The following is a 22,650-nucleotide window of genomic DNA, read 5'->3' as shown; positions in this document are numbered from 1 at the left end:
TAATCACAGATTGAGACACCAGATTTATAAGCAAATTCTGAATAACATTAATGACACAACTAGGAATCAAACAAAAAATATCAACAGTCTACTACTCACAAACAAATGGATAGACAGAATAATTAAACTAAATCTTGAAGCAATATCTGCAAGAATATGTTAACTATTAACAGAATAATTAAGTTATGCTACTACTTATGGCACAATTAGCTTACAATAGAGCAAAGAACACCACTACAGAAATGGCATCATTCTACATAAACTATAACAGGGAACTGGAAATATAGAAACAATCAAGAATTACATAATAAAAAGCTTAAGAAGCAGAACTTACAGCAACACAACTATAAGAACTGTAAAACCAGATAAGACTAGATATTGAATTTCTGAATAAAAGAATAAAACACTACTACAATAAAAGGTGCCAGAAGGCACCAATCTTGAAAAAGAGGGAAAAAGTATTTCTAATTCAATAGAATATCAAAATCAAAAGATCTAGCAAAAAACTTGATTTCAAAAAATTGAGACCATACAAAATCACAAGACAGATCAGAAAAGTTAATTACAAACTCTAGCTACTTAAAAAGATAAGAATACATTCAGTATTTTGTGTCTCATTATTGGAGAAAGCACCATTATATGTTAAAGAAATGCTTATGAAGATTAATGAAGAACAGAAATATGAAGTTGAACAAATACTGAATTATCAGAAGATTAGTGAAAAACTTCACTATCTAGTGAAATGGAAAGAGTATAATATCTTGAAAAACATCTGAAAATCAACAGAAAACTTCAAAAATGCTCAGACAATTATTATAATATATTATTAATAATATTCTTATCCAGCAAAGCATTAACAAACAAATCAGAAACAATCAGAAGAGAATCTAAGAAAGAAAGATTACTTAATAAAGTAAGCAGACTCTGAATCTCTATCTGCTCAGCTACTCTTTTCTGCTTCTTCTTCTTGAGATATTTCAAGTTCTCTGTGGACTTTAACTTGAATTCAAGAAATTTGCCAGCTCAGTCATAAAGCAGCTTTTTCTGTTTTTAAAGATAAAGAAGATAAGAGAGAGTTTCTTGCTTAGTATACTTGAGCTTGTTCTGAGTCTCAAATAATTTCTGTCAATCAGCAGCAGAAGAACTATTATTATAAATATAATAGTGACCAGCATGAACATACTTGTTATACTGAGAAGAATGACTTGATTTTCAGCAAGTCTTACTTAATAAAGAGTACTGAGAGCAAGAAGAAAGCATCATAAATTCAGATTACTTAATAACAGAAAGAAGATTATTCTTGTAAATATTAGAAGCAGATGACATGATGAAAGAAAATTATAAGAACACTTACTAAGAAGAAAGACAAGAGAAAACCAGAAACTTAAGAAAGAGAGAACACTCTTTTATACTTTAAAAAGTAACAGACAGAGTGATTAAAAACAATATACTATAAAAGAAGAGAATGATATTATAAATTTTATAGCACAATAACAGAACATACAGAATGATTAAATGATATCTAACAAGATGAAATCATGAACTATTACAGAAGAATCTTAAGATGAGAAAATTATATAACCAGTAATAGAACTGATAAGCTGATCAATTACACTGAGCATGATAAAATTAATCAGAGAATATAGCAAATGTATTACAGTAAAATGAATAGAACAGCTTAGTGAAACTATCACCAGAGAAGCATCATATATATAAGAATGCTTATTATCAGAGATCTGATGAACTTGTTTATTATAATTAATCTTCTTACTTATCTACTAGATATCTTTAAATCAGATACTTTCATATCTTGATTACTTTCCATACTACTAAAGTTCTGTAATACTATACAACTGTATCTGATTCTGCTACTCTTGAGAAGACTCCATAGCCTTGCTCTGACTTTATTACATCTGCATAGAAACTCTTTGTTATCAGAGCAAGACTGCTAGCTCAATCAGAGCACTATTGAACTATTGATCACTACCCCAATCTGTTATTACTTACTGTGATACTCTTTAACCCCCAATGATTCAAGAGTGTCACGCGAATACATAATATAGAGCCTACCCACTCACATTCATTTTAGCTTCATCAGATGCTAGGTGGACCTACTATCTTTACTCAATCATCAGTTATTATTAGGTAAGAGGTAGTAAGTAGCTTAGTAGAGCCATGAGCATACATGTATTGCTTTTTACACTGCAACTCTGGTGGGTAAAAAAGTGTGCCAGTTGAAGGATTTGAACCCTGCACTCTAAAGTGCATCTGCAGCTCATTTTACCAGTGAGCCACCTGGTTGAGCATTTGTTTATTAGCAACAGTACTTAAAAGAAATAAAGTATTCTGTAGAGATTATTATAGACTATACAAATCTTCATTTATTTATAAAGTTTATAAATAAGATGGTACAACAATAATACATAAAATAAATTGAGATTTTTAAAGTATATAACTTTGAGATTCTCTACTACTCTGAAAAGCATAATTCAGCTAACACATTATCATAAAGCTTGAACTATGTTAAACTAGAAGAGAACATCAATCTGTCTATATATATACTTAAATAACATGATATAGATAGTGTTTCAGAGTGGAACTGTTAGAAGAGAACCTGATGTAGACTTCATAGATTGTTCTAGATTTGGGGGTACAAAAGAGCTAAATAGATGTGATGCCTACAACTGATGGAAAAAAGTCATGTGTAAACATATAGATCTGCTAACTAGAAAACTGAATGCTGAAATTCCCATGATCTGTAAGAATTGTGCAATTCTTATATATTCAGAGATATGAGCCATGTGATGTTCTCTGAACATCTGATGTTATCTGATGCAAGATTTGGTCTAGATCTATATTTGTAATACTATTTTCCCCTTCAAAGGCCTTGAACTCTAAGATATAGAGCCATTAAGGTAGTTTTTTTGTATATTGTTATAGCTTCTTTGTTATTGGTGAAGTGTTGTAGATTCTTAAATGTGCAAGCTTCTGCATCTCTACTATTTATTTATATAGATATTCTACATGTGTATTACTGCTAGTTGTAGTAGACATTCTTTGTATTCTTTATTGTAGAACATTAATTATTTTATTACAAAAGTTCAGTATTTTATTATATTACTCTTTCTTTATTTGTTTGCTTATCTGGTTGCTATATTATCTGTTGTCTATTATTATGTTTGTTTATTAACAAGTTGTAGAACTAGTAACTTTAGTCTGTTGTAGTGTAAGTATAAATAGAGATCTTCTTGTTCTCATTTCTCATTTCTTTTTCTTCATGTTTTGCAATCTTGTTCTTGTTCACAATCTTTATTATATTATCAACTCAGATCTTTATTAGAAATAAAGATGAAGATATCTTCTCCTGTTCTATTTATATATACTTCATGTTTACAGATTATCTTGAAGAAAAATTACCTTGTGTATGAAATAAAGAAAAGAATTCTTGTAAATACTGCTTAGAGTGTACTATACAGAAATGTTGTAATATATAAGATTTTAACTTATTTTCTTTTGCTATTCTAATATAGATATAGATTTATAAGTCTGCAAATAGTCTTGTCTGCAAATTATTATGTCTTTGTAAGATTTATCCAGATCTTGATTCTACTGATTCTCAACAAGCTACTCTTGTATGGAAGATGTGTGGTTTGGTGTGTAATTATTATGGTCTGGACTCAGACACATTAAAGTGCTAAAAGAGATCTTTTAGAAAGTGTTGTTATCTTGCATCATGTCATAAAAACAAAACTGTGAACCTTGTATCTGAAACAGAATTTACTAAAGATGGTCTGTCTGAGCTTCTTTATTCAACAACCCCAGTTTGTACTATTCTGTCTCAGATAGAAAATAAAATTAGAAATGTCTGAGTTTTGCTTAATTATTTCATTACTTGTTTAATAAATAAAGCCAAAGCTTTTTGAAGTATTACAGAAAGCAGTCTTGTAGATTTTCTTTATTATTTTTACTTATTGTCAGATTAATCTCTCTTTAGACCAATCTTATATCTTTCATTAACTGTCTAGCTGATGTTATTTTCTCTGGTTTTTGAAGTGTTGTAGATACAATTTGTTCTTCTTGTGGTTCTTTATTTGTTAAGTCTACTTCTGTTATAGTACTGTCTGTTATTGTATCAAATGTTCCTGCAACTGTCAAGTCTTACTTGTCTATATCTGATTTACCATCATTACAGTCATATCTCAGACATTCTTATAATACATCTTCTTGCTGTTAAATTCTTGATTTTGTAGATGTGTTATAATTTTCATGTTTGTTTCTTATCATATCTATCTTTCTTGATGTATGTAAATTTATTTATCTTAGAATAATGTTACTTCTTTTGTAGATAATTCTTAAGAATTTCTTATACATTTTCAAGATTTTTCTCAGATTTTCATATTGATTTCTCAATAGGGAATCACTTCTATTTCACTAGATAATATTTCTTATAATAGTGCACTTTGTTATCCAAGATTTCATCTACTTTTCACTTATAATAGTCATTCACCAGTACTGCAGAAGAACACATTGATATTTCACTCTTTCTTGTATAATATGATTTCAATAATAAGATATAGAAGATATTATAAATCTGATAGCTTGAAAAAAGCTTCAGTTAATATGTGTTATTTTCTATGGCCTCTACTACTGAGAAGAATCTATAGTACTTGTCATCTAACTTTTTACAAGAGTGTATTATTTGTAAGTTTCTTAATAATAACATTACTTCATCACCAGGTGCATATATCTTGTCTTATTATTTGTAGTTATAGAACTGTACTTGATCTTCTTTTACTTTTATTAAACATTTTATCAGACTATCTTTTAATATAAAGATTATTCTCAGTCTTCTGTGAGATGTTATCTGTATATTATTAATTAATTTCTAGATCTTGTCTGGTTTTCTAAATTCAAAGCTGTATATTACTCTAAACAGAAACATGTGTATTGTAAAGTATTCTGATCTGTTATATGTAAACTCTGCATACATAAGTCATTTCTTCTAATTGTCTTGCTTATAATCACAATAGATATAAAGATATCTTTTCAAAATCTTGTTTAGTATCTCTGTTTGACTATCTGTTTATGGGTGAAAAACTGTGCTAAGTTTTTATCTAACTTTCATGTAGAAACATAGCTCTGACTAATGTTTGCTTGTAAAGATAGATCTCTAGTCTAAGATAATATTATCTGAAAATCTGAAGTTCTTGAATATCTTCTTCAGCAAGAAATTTGCTATTTCTGGTATATTAATCTTCTTTCTACACACAAGAAAATGTGCAAGCTTTGTAAATCAATCTATAATAATCAGAACTATATTATATGAATTTCTCTTCTTCTTACTTAAAGAAAGATCTGTTATAAAGTTTATAAATATTAAATATTAGAGATTACTGGATGTTAGCAATAAAGCAAGCAGTCTATATAATTTGTATATTGAAGTCTTTTCTTATTAGCAAGTTTAATATTTATGTATATATGTTTGAATATCTTGTCTCATTAAGTATTATTCATATTTTTGCCAGAGCAAGACAAACATCTTTATCATACTAAAGTAACCAGTAAATAAATTATTGTGATGAACTTATAGTAGTTTCTGTCTAAGAACTGAATTACTGAAAATATAAATTCTGTCACTTTTTGTTAAAAGATCTTGTTTATCTATTTTTTACTCTAATTACTGAAATTCAGTCTCAGCAAATCTTACTTGTATAGAGAGATTGTTTTTCTGTACCTCTAGCAACAAATCTAACATGCTTACAGTTGGTTTATTATAAATCTTTTTGTCTTTTATTACTATATTTGTGTGCACACAGAGGATTCAGAATCTTCTGTAATTTCTACATTAGATTTCTCCAGCATCTGTGGCTGGTGCTTCTTGAACTGACTTAACTATTATCTTGATGTCATCAGAGCTCTTTTGTGCCATCTCTACTCTGCTGCTTTGAATAGTATGAGCAGTATGTCTTTAAATATCTTCTTTATTAAAGAAAGCTTCTTTAAATAAATTCTATTCTGAAACACTATCTGTATTATATCATCTTTAAATATTTTCTTTATTAAAGAAAGTTTTTTTGAATGGGTTTCACTTTGAAACACCATCTGTATTACATTATTTGAATGTATATATTAGCAGACCAATGTTCTCTTCTAGTTTAATATAGTTCAGTCTTTATAATAATGTGTCAGCTGGATTATACTTTCCAGAGCAGTAGAGAATCTCAAAATTATATACTTTAAGAATCTCAATTTATCTTATATATTATTATTGTATTATCTTATTTGTAAACTTTATAAATAAATGAAGATTTGCATGAGCTGTAATAATCTCTACAGAATACTTTATCTCTTCTAAGTACTACTGTCAATAAATAAATACTTGAACAATGACCAACATCTTCTTATCTGGTGTGCTATAGACTTGTTGGGCCTGATCAAACTTGAATAATTAGTAGGCAACTGAATGCCATTCATCTTCAAACAGCTGTAGCAATATTATATCTGCAGCATGTTTCAAAGTATCTGTTTCCAGATGTATTCTACATTCTGAATTATAGTGCTGAATAACAGATGTTCTGAAGAAGACTGTCTATAACTTACAAAACACTTCTCTAGTAGCAGATATTAAAAGAAAAGATTCTTTCTTTTATTTATTTTTACTGCTCTTCAAGAGATCTGTTAATAATATTATAGTAACTGAGTACTTATATATGAACCTTCTATAGAAGTTTGTGAAACTCAGAAATATCTGAATATTATAAAAGCTTTATAATAAAGATCACTTCATGATTATCTGTACCTATTTTAAGTTCATCTTAATATCTTTGATATTAATAATATATTTAAGATACAAGATTGTTTATTTTTTGAAAGTACACTTAGCAAGCTTTGCAAACAACTGATATTATCTTAGATGCTTTATAACTAATCTAATATGCTTCTCATACTTCTTCTCTGAGGTCAAGAAGATAAGAATATTATCTAGATAAACTACACAGCATATGTCTACCAGGCCTGCCAGCACTCTATTAATATAGAACTGAAAGATTACTGATGTATTTGATAATCTGAAAGATATAACAAGATACTTAAAACTCTCAAACTTCATGCAAAACATGATCTTCTATTTATTCTCTTTTTTGATTCTAATCTAGTAGTAGATGTCATATAGATTCATCTTGAAAAAGTAATATGCTTTCATGAACTAGCTTAACATCTCATCTATCAATAGTAAAGAGTAACAGTTCTTCACTGTAACTGTATTAAGATCATAATAATTAATATAAAGTCTTAGTTCTCTATTAGTCTTGAGTATAAATAACAAATGAAGCTTCTGCTAAACTTTATAATAAATATATTTAATTCTTACAGTGCTTGTTCTTGATATACTCTTGTAGAATCTCTATCTGCTTAGATGATAGTTTATAGATTAGTATGTATAGAGATTTACAGCTGTTTTTAAGAATAATTAAATAACTAATCTTTATTAATTCTGGCAATTCTGCTGCTTTTTCTTTTGAGAAAACATCTTTATAGTCTCTCAGTCACTTAGACATCTCTATCAGAACTTAATTATTGTTCAACATAAAAATAATATAGAAAGATTTATTCTTGATATGTACTGCTTGAAGAAATTTACCTCCACCCAGAAGTTCCACTATTTTTTTTAAAGATTAATAATACTACATCTTGTTCTTCCAGTCAATATCTAGATTGAAATCTTCCAACTACAGCATGTCTAGAACTACATTTACATTAATTATATTAATCACTGTAAATGTTTGTCTTACCATCTTTATGATCCCCATGAAATCTATTATAGTGAGTTAGGTTCTATAGATGCTATATCAGTCAGTCTCAGCTCTGTTCAACATCTTAATAACTTCTATGGATGTCTCTGGCTGATTCCAGTTCAATTGGGATGCCAGTTTGTAGAAAATGCTGTTCACTATAATATCTGAGTCTAATAGTATAGCTTGTTCTGTGAAACTATCTGATAATGTAGTCAGTATAGTTGACAGACACATACTGTGCCTGCTTGTCTTCTTTAGTAAATTAATATTCTGTCTTTCTAATATTTAATCTGGTTTGTGCATGAGCTTTATAGCTTTAGTTTTTATCTGGTTCTCATTCTTTTCATCTGTCTACTGAAACTTGTTGAAGCTGTTTAAACAAAACTTTGCTTTATAATCTGATTAGTTATATCTTAGACAGAGTCTCTTCTTTATTCATTATTTATATTTTTCTTTGAATATCTTTAGAAGTAGTTTTACAGATATCTTCTTTAACTGTAAGAGTTTTTCTTTATTGTTCTGTTGAGATGCATCTTTTTCTTGAAAGATTGAAATTTTCTATTTCTTCTTATTTAAGTTCTTATTATTCTGTCTTTGCTTCTTCTTTTCTAGAATGAGCTTAATAAGAGTTACTTGTTCTTATAATTCTGTAACTGTTTTTGATTAGTATTGTAATTTATTAAGTTTAGCTCAAATAATTGTTTTAAGCTTTGTCTGTAGAAAGAGTATGCAGAAGAATTTATTTAGTAGATTTTTCAGATCTTGTTCAAGTTTGGCAATATATATGAAAAATGAAGATATTAATTAGTCTTTCTGCTGAGTAGTATTATGATATTGTCACTTTTTGTAGTAATTTTCTCAGATGAAAATGCTGTTTTATTGAGACTAACTATCTTTTATACTTGTCAAGTGATTTACCATAATAATAAGGTGCTTTTGAAGATTTCACATTTTTAAGATTATCTGATTTCTTCATCAGTTGTATCTGTAAGAGAAATTCTGAAGAAAAATCATTATTTGCTAATCTTTGTTCATATTTGATCTGTTTCTGCAGTCTGTATATTTTATTTTATTTATGTATGTCTGCTAGATTCTTTTGCAAATATATCTTCTTTTCTTCAAGAGTTTCTTCTTTTTGAGTTTTGTCTGAAATATTGAGAAGTGTCTCTGTTATCTGTATTATTTGCTGGTGTCTTGCTGGTGGTGGCTCTACTACTACCAGTATCTTTATTAATGTTTGTTTTCTTCACATTAATCTCTATCTCTATTGAGTCTGTAATGTCAGATGTTATTGTGGCTTGTCTTGTAGATCTTGATGGCATTGTACTGATTTAGACAATTGTATGTCTGAAGTGTTTAGAATGTTAGAAGAGAATCTAATGTAAACTTTGTAGATTGTTCTAGATTTAGAGGTACAAAAGAGCTAAATAGATGTGATGCTCATAACTGATGGGAGAAAGTCATGCATAAATGTATAGATCTGCTAACTAGAAGACTGAATGCTGAGATTTCCACAATCTATAAGAATCATGCAATTCTTATATGTTCAGAGGTATGGGCCATGTGATGTTCTCTGAACATCTGATATTGTCTGATGCAAGGTTCAGTCTAGGTTTACATTTATAACAGGAACTTATTTAAAGAAACTTTCTTTAATAAAGAAGATATCTAAAGATGTGCTACTTATACTGTCTAAAGCAGTAAGATAGAGATAGTGCAGGAGAGATTTAATGGCATTAAGATGGTTAAGTCAGTTCAGAGAGCACCAGCCAGAGATGCTGGAGAGACTTAATATAGAAATTGCAGAAGATTCTGAATTTCCTGTATGTATGTGAACATGGTGACAAAAAACAAAAAGATTGATAATAAATTAACTATAAGTATGTTGAATCTATTGCTAAAGATACAGAAAAACAATCTCTCTGTACAAGTAAGATTTATCAAGATAGAATTCTAGCAGTTGAAGTAAAAAATAAACAAATAAAGTTTTTTAATAAAGAGTACATTTTCAGTAATCTAGTTCTAAGACAGAAACTACTATAAGTTTACCATAATAATTTATTTGCATTACTTTAGTATGACAAAGACATTTGTCCTCCTCTAGCAAAAATACAAATAGTATTTAATAAGATAAGATATTCAGATATATGTATATAAATGTTAAATTTGTTAACAAGAGAAGACTTCAATACACAAATTATATAAGCTGCTTGCACTATTATCAATATTCAGTAGTCTCTAGTATTTAATATTTATAAACTTTATAACAGATCTTTCTCTAAGTAAGAAGAAGAGAAATTCATATAATATAGTTCTGATTATTGTGAATTAATTTACAAAACTTGCACATTTTCTTGTGTCTAAAAAGAAGATCAATGCACCAGAAATAGTAAATCTCTTGCTGAAAAAGATATTTAAAGACTTCAGATTTTCAAATAATATTATCTTAAACTGGAGATCTGTCTTTATAAGTGAATACTGGTCAGAGCTATATTTTTACATAAAGATTAGATAAAAACAGCACAGTATTTCACTTACAAACAGATAGCTAAACAGAAATACTGAACAAGATCTTGAAGAGATATTTTTATATCTATTGTGATTATAGACAAGATAATTAAGAAAAGTAGCTTATATATACAGAGTTTGTATACAACAGATCAGAATACTTTATAATATATATATTCTTATTTAGAGCAATGTATAGCTTTAAATCTAAAGAATCAGATAATATTCAGAAGTTGACTAATAATGTACAGACAATACTTAACAGAAGACTGAAAATAATCTTTATATTAAGAAATAGTCTAGTAAAATATTTGATAAAAGTAAATAAAGATCAAGCATAGTTCTACAACTGAAAATACTAAGACAAGATGTATGTATCTGGTGATAAAATACTATTGTTATCAAGAAATCTATAAATAATACACTCTTGTAAAAAGTTAGACAAGTACTATAGATCTTTCTCAGTAGTAGAGACTATAAAAAATAATACATATTAACTGAAGCTCTCTCTAAACTATCAGATTTATAACATCTTTCATGTCTTATTATTAAAACTATATTGCATAAGAAAGAATAAGATATTAATATATTCTTCTACAGTACTGATAAATGATTATCATAAGTAAGAAGTAGATAAAATCTTAGACAACAAGATATACTAATGTAAGAAATATTATCTGATGAAGTAAAAAGAATTCTCTATTAAGAAATTAATATGAGAATCTGAGAAAAATCTTGAAAATACACAAGAAGTTATTAAGAATTATTTACAGAAGAGGCAAAGCCACTCTAAGACAGATAAATCTATATGCAAAAAAAAGACTAAACATGATAGAAAACAAACTTAAAGATCATCACATGTCATGAAATCAAGCAATTAATAATGAGAAGAGATATTATAACAGTGCTTAAAGTGTGGCTGTAACAGAGATGAGCCAGTTAAAGATGTATGAGATTCAGATATTGCAGAAACAGATGGCACAACTACAGACAGCACCATAACAGACAGCACAGTCATGAAAGAAGATACAGCAGCTGAAGAATATTAAGATGAACAAAGTACTTTCACAATACTCCAGAAACTAGAGGTAATGGCATTGGGTAAACTATTAATAGAAGATGTAATATTGATCTATACAAAAATTAGCCTGGAATGAGCAAAGATAATAAAGCAAACATACAAAACCAGTTTCAATTATACTATAAAGCTCTTTCATTCTGCTAGTTAAACATGCAGCAAGCTGATTAATGAATACTTGTACATTTTCTACTTTAACTTCAATCTGTAATATTCTAGTATAAATGAAAGTAAGAAAGTGTGAAAACTCTTAAGTATCATCATTACAGATAGCATCAGGAGAAATGTAAAGAATATTATTAGATAATAGTGTTAAACAACAACAACATTTTGTAGAAGAACCAGCAATTGAGAACAAGACACAATAATATAAAGTATACATTTTCTTGATTAAACTCTTCTGACACTTTGCAGCACCAGGATTCAAATCATGTATCAAACTATACATCTTTCTTGTAAGAGTTGCTTGATGAGAATCTGTGGTAGCAAGGTTTAAATAATATTCACAAAGACATAATAACTTTTAAACAAGACTGATTGAAGACTTATAAATCTATACTCATGTTAGAATGGCAAAGTAAATAAGTCAAAACTCTTGTACATTGTGGTATTTATAAGTGGCATGTTCTAAACAATGCTCACAAGAATTTTACTTCATATTTTATATGCATGATGACTTCCAAAACAATTGGTAAACATGAAGTAAATGCACACCAAACATGAGAGAATATCTTTGTTCTCACTTAGAACAGGAATCTGGAAAGTAAACATTGTGAAGCTGTAGGCCAGATATAATTAAAAAAGAAGAAGAACAAGAACAAGAGCAAAAGTACCTCTATTTATACCTGTACTATAATGCATTAAAGTTGCTAGTTCTCTGACTTGTTGATAAATAACATGACAACAGATAACAGATAACATAGCAACCAGATAAGCAAACAAATAAAGAAATAATAATGTAATAAAATGCTGGACTTTTGTAATAAAACAATTAACATTCTATAATGAAGAATGTCTACTGCAACTGATAGCAATATGCATGCAGAATGTCTATATAGATAAGTAATAGAGATGCAGAAGCCTGCACATTCAAGAATCTACAACACTCTACCAATAGCAGAAAAGCTATAATGATATACAAAAAACTATCTTGATAATTCTATGCCTCAGAGTTCAAGGCTTCTGAAAGGAAAATAGTGTTATGAATGTAGATCTAGACTAACTAAGCATCAGATAATATTAAATGTTCAGAGAATGTCACATAATTATAACTCTGAATATATAAGAATTGTGTAATTCTTATGAATTGTGAGAACCTCAGCATTTAGTCTTTTAGTTAGCAGATCTATATGTTTTATGCACAACTCTCTCTTATTAGTTGTGGGCATCAGACCTACTTAGCTCTTTTGTACCCCTATTCTAAGAAAACCTATGAGATTTATATTGGGCTCTCTTAACAGTTTGTCTTCTTTTTATTCTACTAAGTCTGTGAATCTTGTATCTGATTCTGAATTTCTTAAAAATATTCTGTCTAGCTTTCTTTATTTACTGATTTCAGTTCATGTTATTTTATTTTGAATTCAAAAAAAAATTAGAAATATACAATTTTTGACTAACTATCTTATTGATTATCTGATAAGTAAGACAAAAAAGCTTTAAGAGACTACTAAAACTAATTTTATATATCTATTTAGTTATTTCTGAGTGTTCATTGCTGACTTTTATATAGATGAATATTATTTCAGCTATTAATAAATTTACTATTATAGTTACTGATGACTTCTATAATATTATATATGAGCTTTGTGCTCTTTATTATTTTTCTGGTTCTGCTTTTATTATTTGATTTTTATCTGAAGTCTCTTCTGTATCTATAATTTATATTTCTATATTTTTAGTATCTACTGGCACACTATCTGCTTTAGAGACTTCTGAGTATAGGTCTTCTTTTACTGATTCATCTGCATTATAACTATATTTTGAATATTCTTGTGATACTTTATATTATTATTGACTTCTTGATTTTTATTCTGGAGTATTACTGATCAGCAAATCCCTATCAGACCTGGGGCTAGCTCTGGGTGTCTGAGCAGTCAAGATGTCTGTACTTATATCACTTCCCTGAGCTCATCCTGAGTGAGCACAAAACTCACTCTGGTAAGTATTTTTCTCTGCTATAGTCTTTAGCAACTTCTAATATAATGAGCATCTTTACTGCATCTGCTATTAATTTAGCATGTTCTGTAAATGTCATTATTTTCAACAACTCTGTTATATTTACTAGATCTGTCATTTTCCATTGATTCACACTAGCTTTTTTCTTTTACATTGGTGTTAATGATAGCAATAAAGATATTATTAATATTTTTGTTCACTTCACTAATAGTATTACTTATATGATTACTGTTATAATTAATATAAACAACACTATTATTAAATACATTAATCTCTTATTTCATGCTGCTGCTGCTAACACCAGAGACAATAATAAATATGCTGCTCTTAACTTTGCTGTAGAAAATAAATCTAGTAATATAGTCAGATAATCCACTACTACTGACATGAAAAACATAATTACACAGAATCTCATATTCACTCTTTAATACTATTAATCTAGCTATACAGCATGAAATAATCATGCTGTATAGCTAGAATAGCAAGCTTTACTCATTAATTTTTATTTTCTGACCTTTTCACACTCTGTATTCTCAAGAGTATAAGAACTGCTCTTTTTATTATCTTTATTAGCTTTATTATTTTTATCATCTCTGTTGTCTCCATCAGTCTCATTGTCTCTATCAATATCAGATATCTTGTTTATAAGACTGTAGATACACTTCAAGTCAATATTTTTGATATCAACAAGCTTCTACATGTTTGATTTACATCTGTTAGTATAATTCAACAAACTGAAGTTAACTTCATGTCAGACTAATTAAAGTACTAGCATCCAGGGTCTCAATATCACTATACTATAATATGTACTCATTATTATTATTAGTATCTTTCACAAAGTCCAGCTCCACCAAATCATCTAAATTATTCTCATACTTATTGATAATATCAGCAGCAGCAGACTTTCTCTTCTTCTGAGCATTCTATTTTATATAAGCTCTTACTTTATCAAGAATGATTTTGTGAATATATAATTGTTATTCTTCTGTTTATTGGTTTCAAACAGCTTATAAGTATTCAAAAATATTTATTAAAGTACAGTACTAGTTAGCATTTAAATCAATCAATTTAGTATTTGTAAAGTAACTTACCCTGCAGAGCTTAGCTCTCAAATCTAATATATTCACAACTATCAGTCCCATACTTCTTGATAGCATGGCACAAATATGTCAATGCTCAAATAATACAATCAGCAGACAGAGAATCAAAGAGATATATAATGCGTTCATTCATAGTAAAGCTGTATATATCTCTACTATAGAGAAACTCACTGACAGTAATATATATTATCAGGTTTAGAAAGCATCTCTTGCTATTCTGCTATCTCAGACTTTTTAATAGTAGATTTTATCAGATAGATGTCTGTTAGGGGAACCCAATATAGGTCTTGTGGGTTGTTCCAGAATTGAGGTATGAAAGAGCTAAGTAGATCTGATGCCTACAACTGATGGAAAAAGGTTGTGTGTAGAATGTATAGATTCACTAACTAGAAGACTGAATACTGAGATTTCCATAATCTGTGAGAATTGTGTGATTCTTATATATTCAGAGATATGAACTATGTGATGTTCTCTGAACATCTGATGTTATCTGATGCTTGATTAATCTAGACCTATATTTGTAACACTATCCCTCTCTCAAAGATCTCAGACTTTAAGATATAGAGCCACTGAGGTGGTTTTTTGTATGTTATTATAGCTTCTCTGTTATTAATGAAGTATTGTAAGTTCTTGAATATGCAGACTTCTGCATCTCTACTACTTGTCTATATAGACATCCTACATATATATTACTGCTAGTTGCAGTAGATATTCTTTGTATTCTTTATTATAAAATATTAATTATTTTATTATAAAAGTCTAGTATTTCATCATGTTATTGTTTTTTTTGTTTGTTTACTTGTCTAGTTGCTATGTTATCTGTTGTCTGTTATCATGTTATTTATCAACAAGTTGTAGAACTAGCAACTTTAGTGTGTTATGGTACAGATATAAATAGAGACTTCTTTATTATTGTTTTTCTCTTCTTTTCTCTATTATATCTTGATGCAAGTGTTGCTATCTTCTTCAGATCCTGTTTTATTACTATGTCTTTATTAAAGAATCTTGTCTTTAAGAATAAAAAGAACATGTTTCTCTGTTCTGTCTGTATATATTCAATGTTTACAGATTGTTTAAATAAAGCTGAATCTTGTATATGAGATTCTGAGAAGAAATTCTGTACTTATTATTTAGAGTATCAAATCTATACTTATTATAATGTAATTACTTTTTATTCATTCTTTCTTGTTGGTTCTGACATAGCTATAGATACCAGAGTTCATTATTAATGTTGTCTATTGGCTTTTACATCTTTAAGAGAAGTATTACTTCTTTAATGCTGCAGATCTGCACTATTCTTATAATATAAAATGCATGAGTGTCTTAGTATGAGAATTTCATGGTCTTGACTCTGGAGCTGCAAAATATTGTTATTGTCAAGTCACTTCTATTCCTAATAGATTTTTTTTGAAATATTGTCATTCTACTTCACTTCAACAAACTAAGACTGTAAATCTTGTATTTAAAATCAAATTTATCAAGAATAATCTGTCTGCACTTCTTTATTTATTAACATCAGTCTATGTTGTCTTGTCTTGAGTTGAAAATAAGATTAGTAATATCTGCTTTTTGCTTAACTATCTTATCACTCATCTGACAAGTAAAGCAAAAGATCTTTAGAGAACTGCAGAAACTAGATTTATAAATTTGCTTCACCATCTTTATTTGTTCTCAGACTGACTTCTGTGTAGGCTCCTGTTACATCTTCTATTAATAGTTTAACCAACACTGTTTCTTCTGGTTTTTAAAGTATTATAGAAGTGCTTTGTTCTTCAGCAGTTGTGCCTTCTTCTGTAATTACACTGTTTGTTGTTATACTGTCTGTGATTGTGCTATCTGTTTCTGCAACTTCCAAATCTTGTTTCTCTTTAACTAGCTTGTTTCTGTTGCAGCTGTGCTTTAGACATTCTTGTGGTACCACTTCTTGTTATTAATTGCTTAATTTCATGATGTGTAATAATCTTAAATCTTGTTTTCTGCCATATTTAGTCTTCTTTTTGTATATAGATTTGTTTATCTTTTAGTAACTTTACCTTTTCTGTAGATAATTCTTAAGAATCTTTTATGTATTTTCTAGATTTTTCTCAGATTTCTACATTAATTTCTTAATAAAACATTCTTTTTATTTCACTAGATAATGCTTTCTGCAATAGTGTAGCTTGTTGTCTAGAATCTTGCCTACTTCCCACTTATGATAGTTATTTATCAATACCACAGAAGAATATATTGGTGCCTCACTCTTTCTTATATAATACAGTTTCAACAATGAGATATAGAAGACATTGTGAATCTGATAGATTGAAGAAAGCTTTAATTGATATATATTATTTTCTATAATTTCTACTACTGAGAAAGATCTATAGTACTTGTTGTCTAGCTTTTTACAAGAGTGTATTATTTGTAGATTTCTTGATAACAACATCACTTTGTTATCAAATACATATATCTTGTCTTGATATTTCTGATTATAGAATCATACTTAATTTTTTTCTACTTTTGTCAAATATTCTACCAGACTATCTCTTTATTATTATTATTATTATTATTATTATTATTCATTATAGTCTTATGCAGTCAGTAACTATAAAGACTACCTAATAGCTTCTCTGTTAGAATTTACTTAGTATACATTGTAGAAACTGAAAAAAGGAAAAAATTCAAAGTATTTCAAGATAATATAAGATGTTCTTTCTTCATAAAAGTCAAATAACAGATAGTACATAATATCAATTTCCAAGAAAAATAAAAATTCTTGTAGCAATGTAATATAAATCAAAAAGAAATAAAATTAGTATATTTTAGAAAGCTACTATCTAGTAGCTATTCCAGTATATTTCAGAAATAAAACTAGCTATTTTAAATCTAATTCAGTTTCAGAAATAAAATTTAAAGATAGTTAAGAAACATCAAGTTCTTGTTAAATTTTTCTTTTTTTAGTATGATAAGCTAAGCAGTCTAATAGTAGATGCTTTAGATGTTTAACATAATTGCAGAAATAGCATAAATTAGAAGAGTAGTCAGATAATCTTATTAGAAAAGATCTGAAATATCTATAACCAAGCTTCAATTAGCAAATAGTTGACCATATCTTCTTAGATATAGAAAGAGTAGATGCTTTCTATCTGAATGTTATTTTGAATTAAAAGTAGTGATTTGTAGAACTTTCTCTATTAAACAGATTTTTATACTACTTTATTATTGCTTGTTCTTTTATTTGTTTTTTTATATAAGTGAGAGATATATATATCTCTCTAAACAAACTTAATTTATTTCTGTAGCTTTTTTTGCTGCTAGATCAGCTTTTTCATTTTCATGTATATTTATATGTGCAGGAACCCAATGAAGATGTAGATTAATTTGCCGATTTTTAATATACTTAGCATTTTTTCTTATAGATTAAAGATAATATAAGTCAGAATTAAGATCTTGATTTATAAGTCTCTAAATAGTAGCTTGACTATCAGAAAACATCCAGATATCTGATATTGATCTTGATTAAGACTGAGAGATAGAACTTGCTAATTTAAATACTTTATCTATAGCAAAAGGTTATGCATCAAAGACTTCAAGATATTTGTCTAGATTTCATGACAATCTAATATTATCTTGTAGATTGTATACACCAGCACCAGCATATTAATTTTTGTCAGCTTTAAATCTATCTGAATAGAGAATTAAAGATCTATTATCTAGATTTTTAGTTCTATTTATATGACTATCTTTAGCTGTTTTCTTATCTGAATTTTCAATTTAAATATCTATTAAATCAGCTAGATTTTCAGATCAAGATGCATTCCATTTTACTTTGATTCTCTCTGTTTTTAGAGAAGATAATATGTTTGAAATCATTGAACAAATTCTGAATAGTTAACTTGAATGGTTTTTTTGTTTATTAATTTTTCTTCTTTTTCTTTTTTTTTTAGTTGATGTTTATTCAACATATTCATTATTTAATTCTGATTAATTCTAATCTAAAAACATTCCCTAATCAAGATCAACATCATTATTATAAGATGGAAAGCTAGAAGATACTCTTTCTCTGATTATATATTTTTTTAACATTTTTAATATTCTATAAGCATAGTTTCTGTATAGTCTATTAATTCTTACTTTGACAGAAAGAATAGCAGCTTGAATCTCTATAGTATAAATTAGAAAAGTTTTAAAAGCTCTTAGAATCTTTCTTAAAGCAGAGTTTTAAACTTTTTCATACTTATTAAGAAGATTCTTTTGATTCTTTTACCAAATTGGAACATCATAATCAGCTACTGAAGTAATACAAGCTATATAAAGTTGTCTCATAGCTTGAAAGGTAAGATCTTTTTCAGTATTTGAGAGTTTAATTATTTGATTAAGAACTCTTTCAGCAGCTGATATCTTAATTTCAACATGGTTCTTGAAAGTAAGAGTATTGTCAAGCTAAATGTTGAATCATCTCACTAGTCTTTTTGGTTTGAAAACTTGATTATATAGTTTAACTGAGTTGTCTTCACTAAATAATAAACTATTTCTTAATATAGAGATTATTCTCAGTCTTCTATTAAGCATTGTTTGTATATTATTAGTCAACTTCTGAGTCTTATCTGATTCTCTAGATTTAAAGCCATACATCACTTTAAACAGAGACATGTATTATGAAGTGTTTTAATCTGTTGTATGCAAACTCTGCATACATAAGCTACTTCTCTCAATTATCTTGTCTATAATTACAATAACTATAAAGATATCTCTTCAAGATCTTGTTTAATGTCTCTATTTAGGTATCTGTTTATGAGTGAAATGCTGTACTAAGTTTTCATCTAACTTTCATGTAGAAATATAGCCCTGATTAATATTTACTTGTAAAAACAGATTTTCAGTTCAAGATAATATTGTCTGGAAATCTGAAGTTCTTGAACATCTTTTTTAGCAAGAGATTTGCTATCTCTAGTATGTCAATCTTCTTTCTATATGCAAGAAAATGTGTAAGTTTTGTAAATCAATTCACAATAATCAGAACTATATTATATAAATTTCTATTCTTTCTACTTAAAGAAAGATCTGTTATAAAGTTTATAAATATTGAACATGAGAAATCACTAGATATTAATAATAGTGCAAGCAGCCTATATGATTTGTACATCAGAGTCTTCTCTTATTAACAGATTTGATATTTATGTATGTATGTCTGAATATCTTATCTTATTATATACTATTTGTATTTTTGCTGAAGCAAGACAAATATCTTTACTATATTAAAGTAATCTGCAAATAAGTTGTTGTGATGAACTTATAGTAATTTCTGTTTTAGAGCTAAATCACTAAAAATATAGATTCTCCCACTCTTTATTAAAAGATCTTATTTATTTATTTTTCACTCTGACTGCTGGAATTCTGTCTTGGCAAATCTTACTTATACAGAGAGATTATTTCTCTGTATCTTTAGCAACAAATTCAACATACTTACAGTTAATTTATTATAAATCTTTTTATTCTTTATCACCATGTTCACACACATATAAGAAATTCAGAATCTTCTGTAATTTTTATATTAAGTCTTTCTAGTATCTCTGGCTGATGCTTTCTGAACTAATTTAATTAACTTGATGTTATCAGATCTCCCCTGCACTATCTCTATCTTACTGCTTTGAACAGCACAAGCAGTACATACTTAAATATCTTCTTTATTAAAGACAGTTTCTTCAAATAGATTCCACTCCAAAATACCACTCATGTCATATTATTTAAGTATATACATAGGTAGACCAATATTCTCTTCTAGTTTAATATAATTCAGTCTTTATAATAATATATCAGGACTTAGCTGGATTATACTTTTCAGAGTGGTAGAGAATCTCAAAGTCATATACTTCAAGAATCTCAATCTATCTTACATATTGTTGTTGTGCCATCTGGTTTGTGAACTTTATAAATGAATGAAGATTTGCATGATTTATAATAATCTTTACAGAATACTTTATTTCTTCTAAGTACTGTTGTCAATAAACAAATGCTTGAATAATGATTAATATTTTCTTATTCAGCATGCTATAGACTTATTAGATCTGATCAAACTTGAATAATTAGTAAACAACTAAATACTATTCATCTTCAAACAGCTGTAGTAATATTATATCTGCAGCATGTTTCAAAGCATTTATCTTCAGATGTATTCTATATTCTGAATTATAGTGACAGATGACAGACTCTTTAAAGAAGACTGCTTGCAACTTGTGAAATACTTCTCTGACAGCAAATATTAGACAAAATGGTGTGTTCTTCTATTTATTCTTACTGTTCTTCAAGAGATCTGTTAATAATACTATAATAACTGAGTACTTTCATATAAATCTTCTATAGAAGTTTACAAAATCTAGAAATATCTGAATATTATGAAAACTTTATGGCAAAGATTACTTTACAATCATCTGTACCTGCTTTAGGTCCATCTTAATATCTTCAGTATCAATAATATATCTGAGATATGAGATTATTTGTCTTTTGAAAGTGCACTTGGCAAGCTTTGTAAATAACTGGTATTCTCTTAAATACTTCATAACTAATCTAATATGTTTCTTATGCTCTCTCTCTAAGACTGAGAAAATAAGAATATTGTGTAGATAAACTATACAGTATATATCAATCAGGCCTGCTAGTGCTCTATTAATATAGAACTAAAAGATTACTGGTGTATTTTATAATCTGAAAGATATAACAAGATACTTAAAACTTTCAAACTTTATATAAAATATGATCTTTTATTTGTTCCCTTCTTTAATTCTAATCTGGTGGTAGACATTACATAAATTTATTTTAGAAAAGTAGTGTGCTTCTGCTAGCTAGCTTAGCATCTTATCTATCAACAGCAGAGAGTAACAGTTCTTCACTATAACTGCATTAAGATTATGATAATTAATACAGAGCCTGAGTCCTTTATTAGTCTTAAGTACAAATAACACTAGAGCCTTGGCTGAACTTTATAATGAACATATAATACTTTCAAATCATATTCTTCTGCTTTAAAAACTGGACTAAATACTGAATCTTCAGTCAAATCTTCTTTACTCTTTAACTAAATAGTAAAGAAGATAAGAAACAGTTGTTTAAGCCAAAACTCTTTAAAGAAAGAAGACTAATTCTCAAGATAGATACTCAAGTACTTGAAGACATCAGTAACAAAGCTTTCTTCTTCAGAAATAGAATAAATAACAGCTTTACTGAAGCAAATATTACTGAAAAACCAGTTATTTCTTCAATTGCTAAGTCATTTAAAGACTAATCTGTAATTCTATTAATAACAGAAGACTGTTCAGCTGATTTTCTTCAAAAACACAAGCAGACTTGGATATCTATATTTTCAGATCTAATGATCTTTGTCACTTTGATATAGAGAACATGAAAATTCACAAAGATGAGCACTAGAGAGTCTTTGTAGTTCATGGTATTTCTACAGAGATCTTCAATATAGAGAATAGATTATCTCTTTTAAAAGAAGAGGTAGAAACTTTCAACTCTATTTCTTTAAAAAAAAACCCCGATCTGGCTATCTTCTGCTGAAAATAGAATACAGAAAAGACATGCATCTGCTGTCTTTCATGTTCAAAATACTACAATAGCTGAAAATCTGAAAACAGTTGTGATTGCTGGACAGAATCTTAAAGTTTGTAAATACAAATAGTCAGAAAGATTTAGAAGCACTGTGCAATGCTTTAACTGTCAAATCTATAATCATACAGCATTAAACTCTAAAAAAGAAGCTAGATATGGTATCTGTGCTCAAAAACATCAAACAAGTATGCATGAATGCTCAATTTGTAAGATTACTGGAAGAAAATATATACACTCTAGAGTGGTATTCAGTTCTGAGATTTCCTATTCCAGTTCCAGATTTCTGTTCCAATTCCTGTCCCAAGAACAGGATCAGGTTGAAGCTCAGCTTAACAGAATGGGACTGGATTATTTAACAGTGTATTGGAATGGTTCTATAGAAGCTAGGATTGGGATGGAATTGGGACTG

At 28.2% G+C, this 22,650-nt stretch overlaps 1 protein-coding gene across 1 annotated transcript; it reads right to left on the bottom strand.

Moving 5' to 3' along the window:
• Positions 1 to 14,248: 14,248 nt before the first annotated feature.
• On the bottom strand, positions 14,249 to 14,711 carry CIMG_13565 (uncharacterized protein; the record flags this gene model as incomplete). The annotated part of the gene is made up of 3 exons (XM_001239329.2): positions 14,249 to 14,267; positions 14,365 to 14,477; positions 14,646 to 14,711. The coding sequence occupies 3 exons, from the start codon at positions 14,709 to 14,711 to the stop codon at positions 14,249 to 14,251; spliced, it is 198 nt and encodes a 65-aa protein (XP_001239330.2).
• Positions 14,712 to 22,650: the final 7,939 nt, after the last annotated feature.

This window comes from Coccidioides immitis, assembly GCF_000149335.2.
Source record: "Coccidioides immitis RS genomic scaffold supercont3.5, whole genome shotgun sequence".
NCBI classification, from domain to species: Eukaryota; Fungi; Ascomycota; class Eurotiomycetes; order Onygenales; family Onygenaceae; genus Coccidioides; species Coccidioides immitis.
This window is presented reverse-complemented; position numbering and strand designations above follow the sequence as displayed.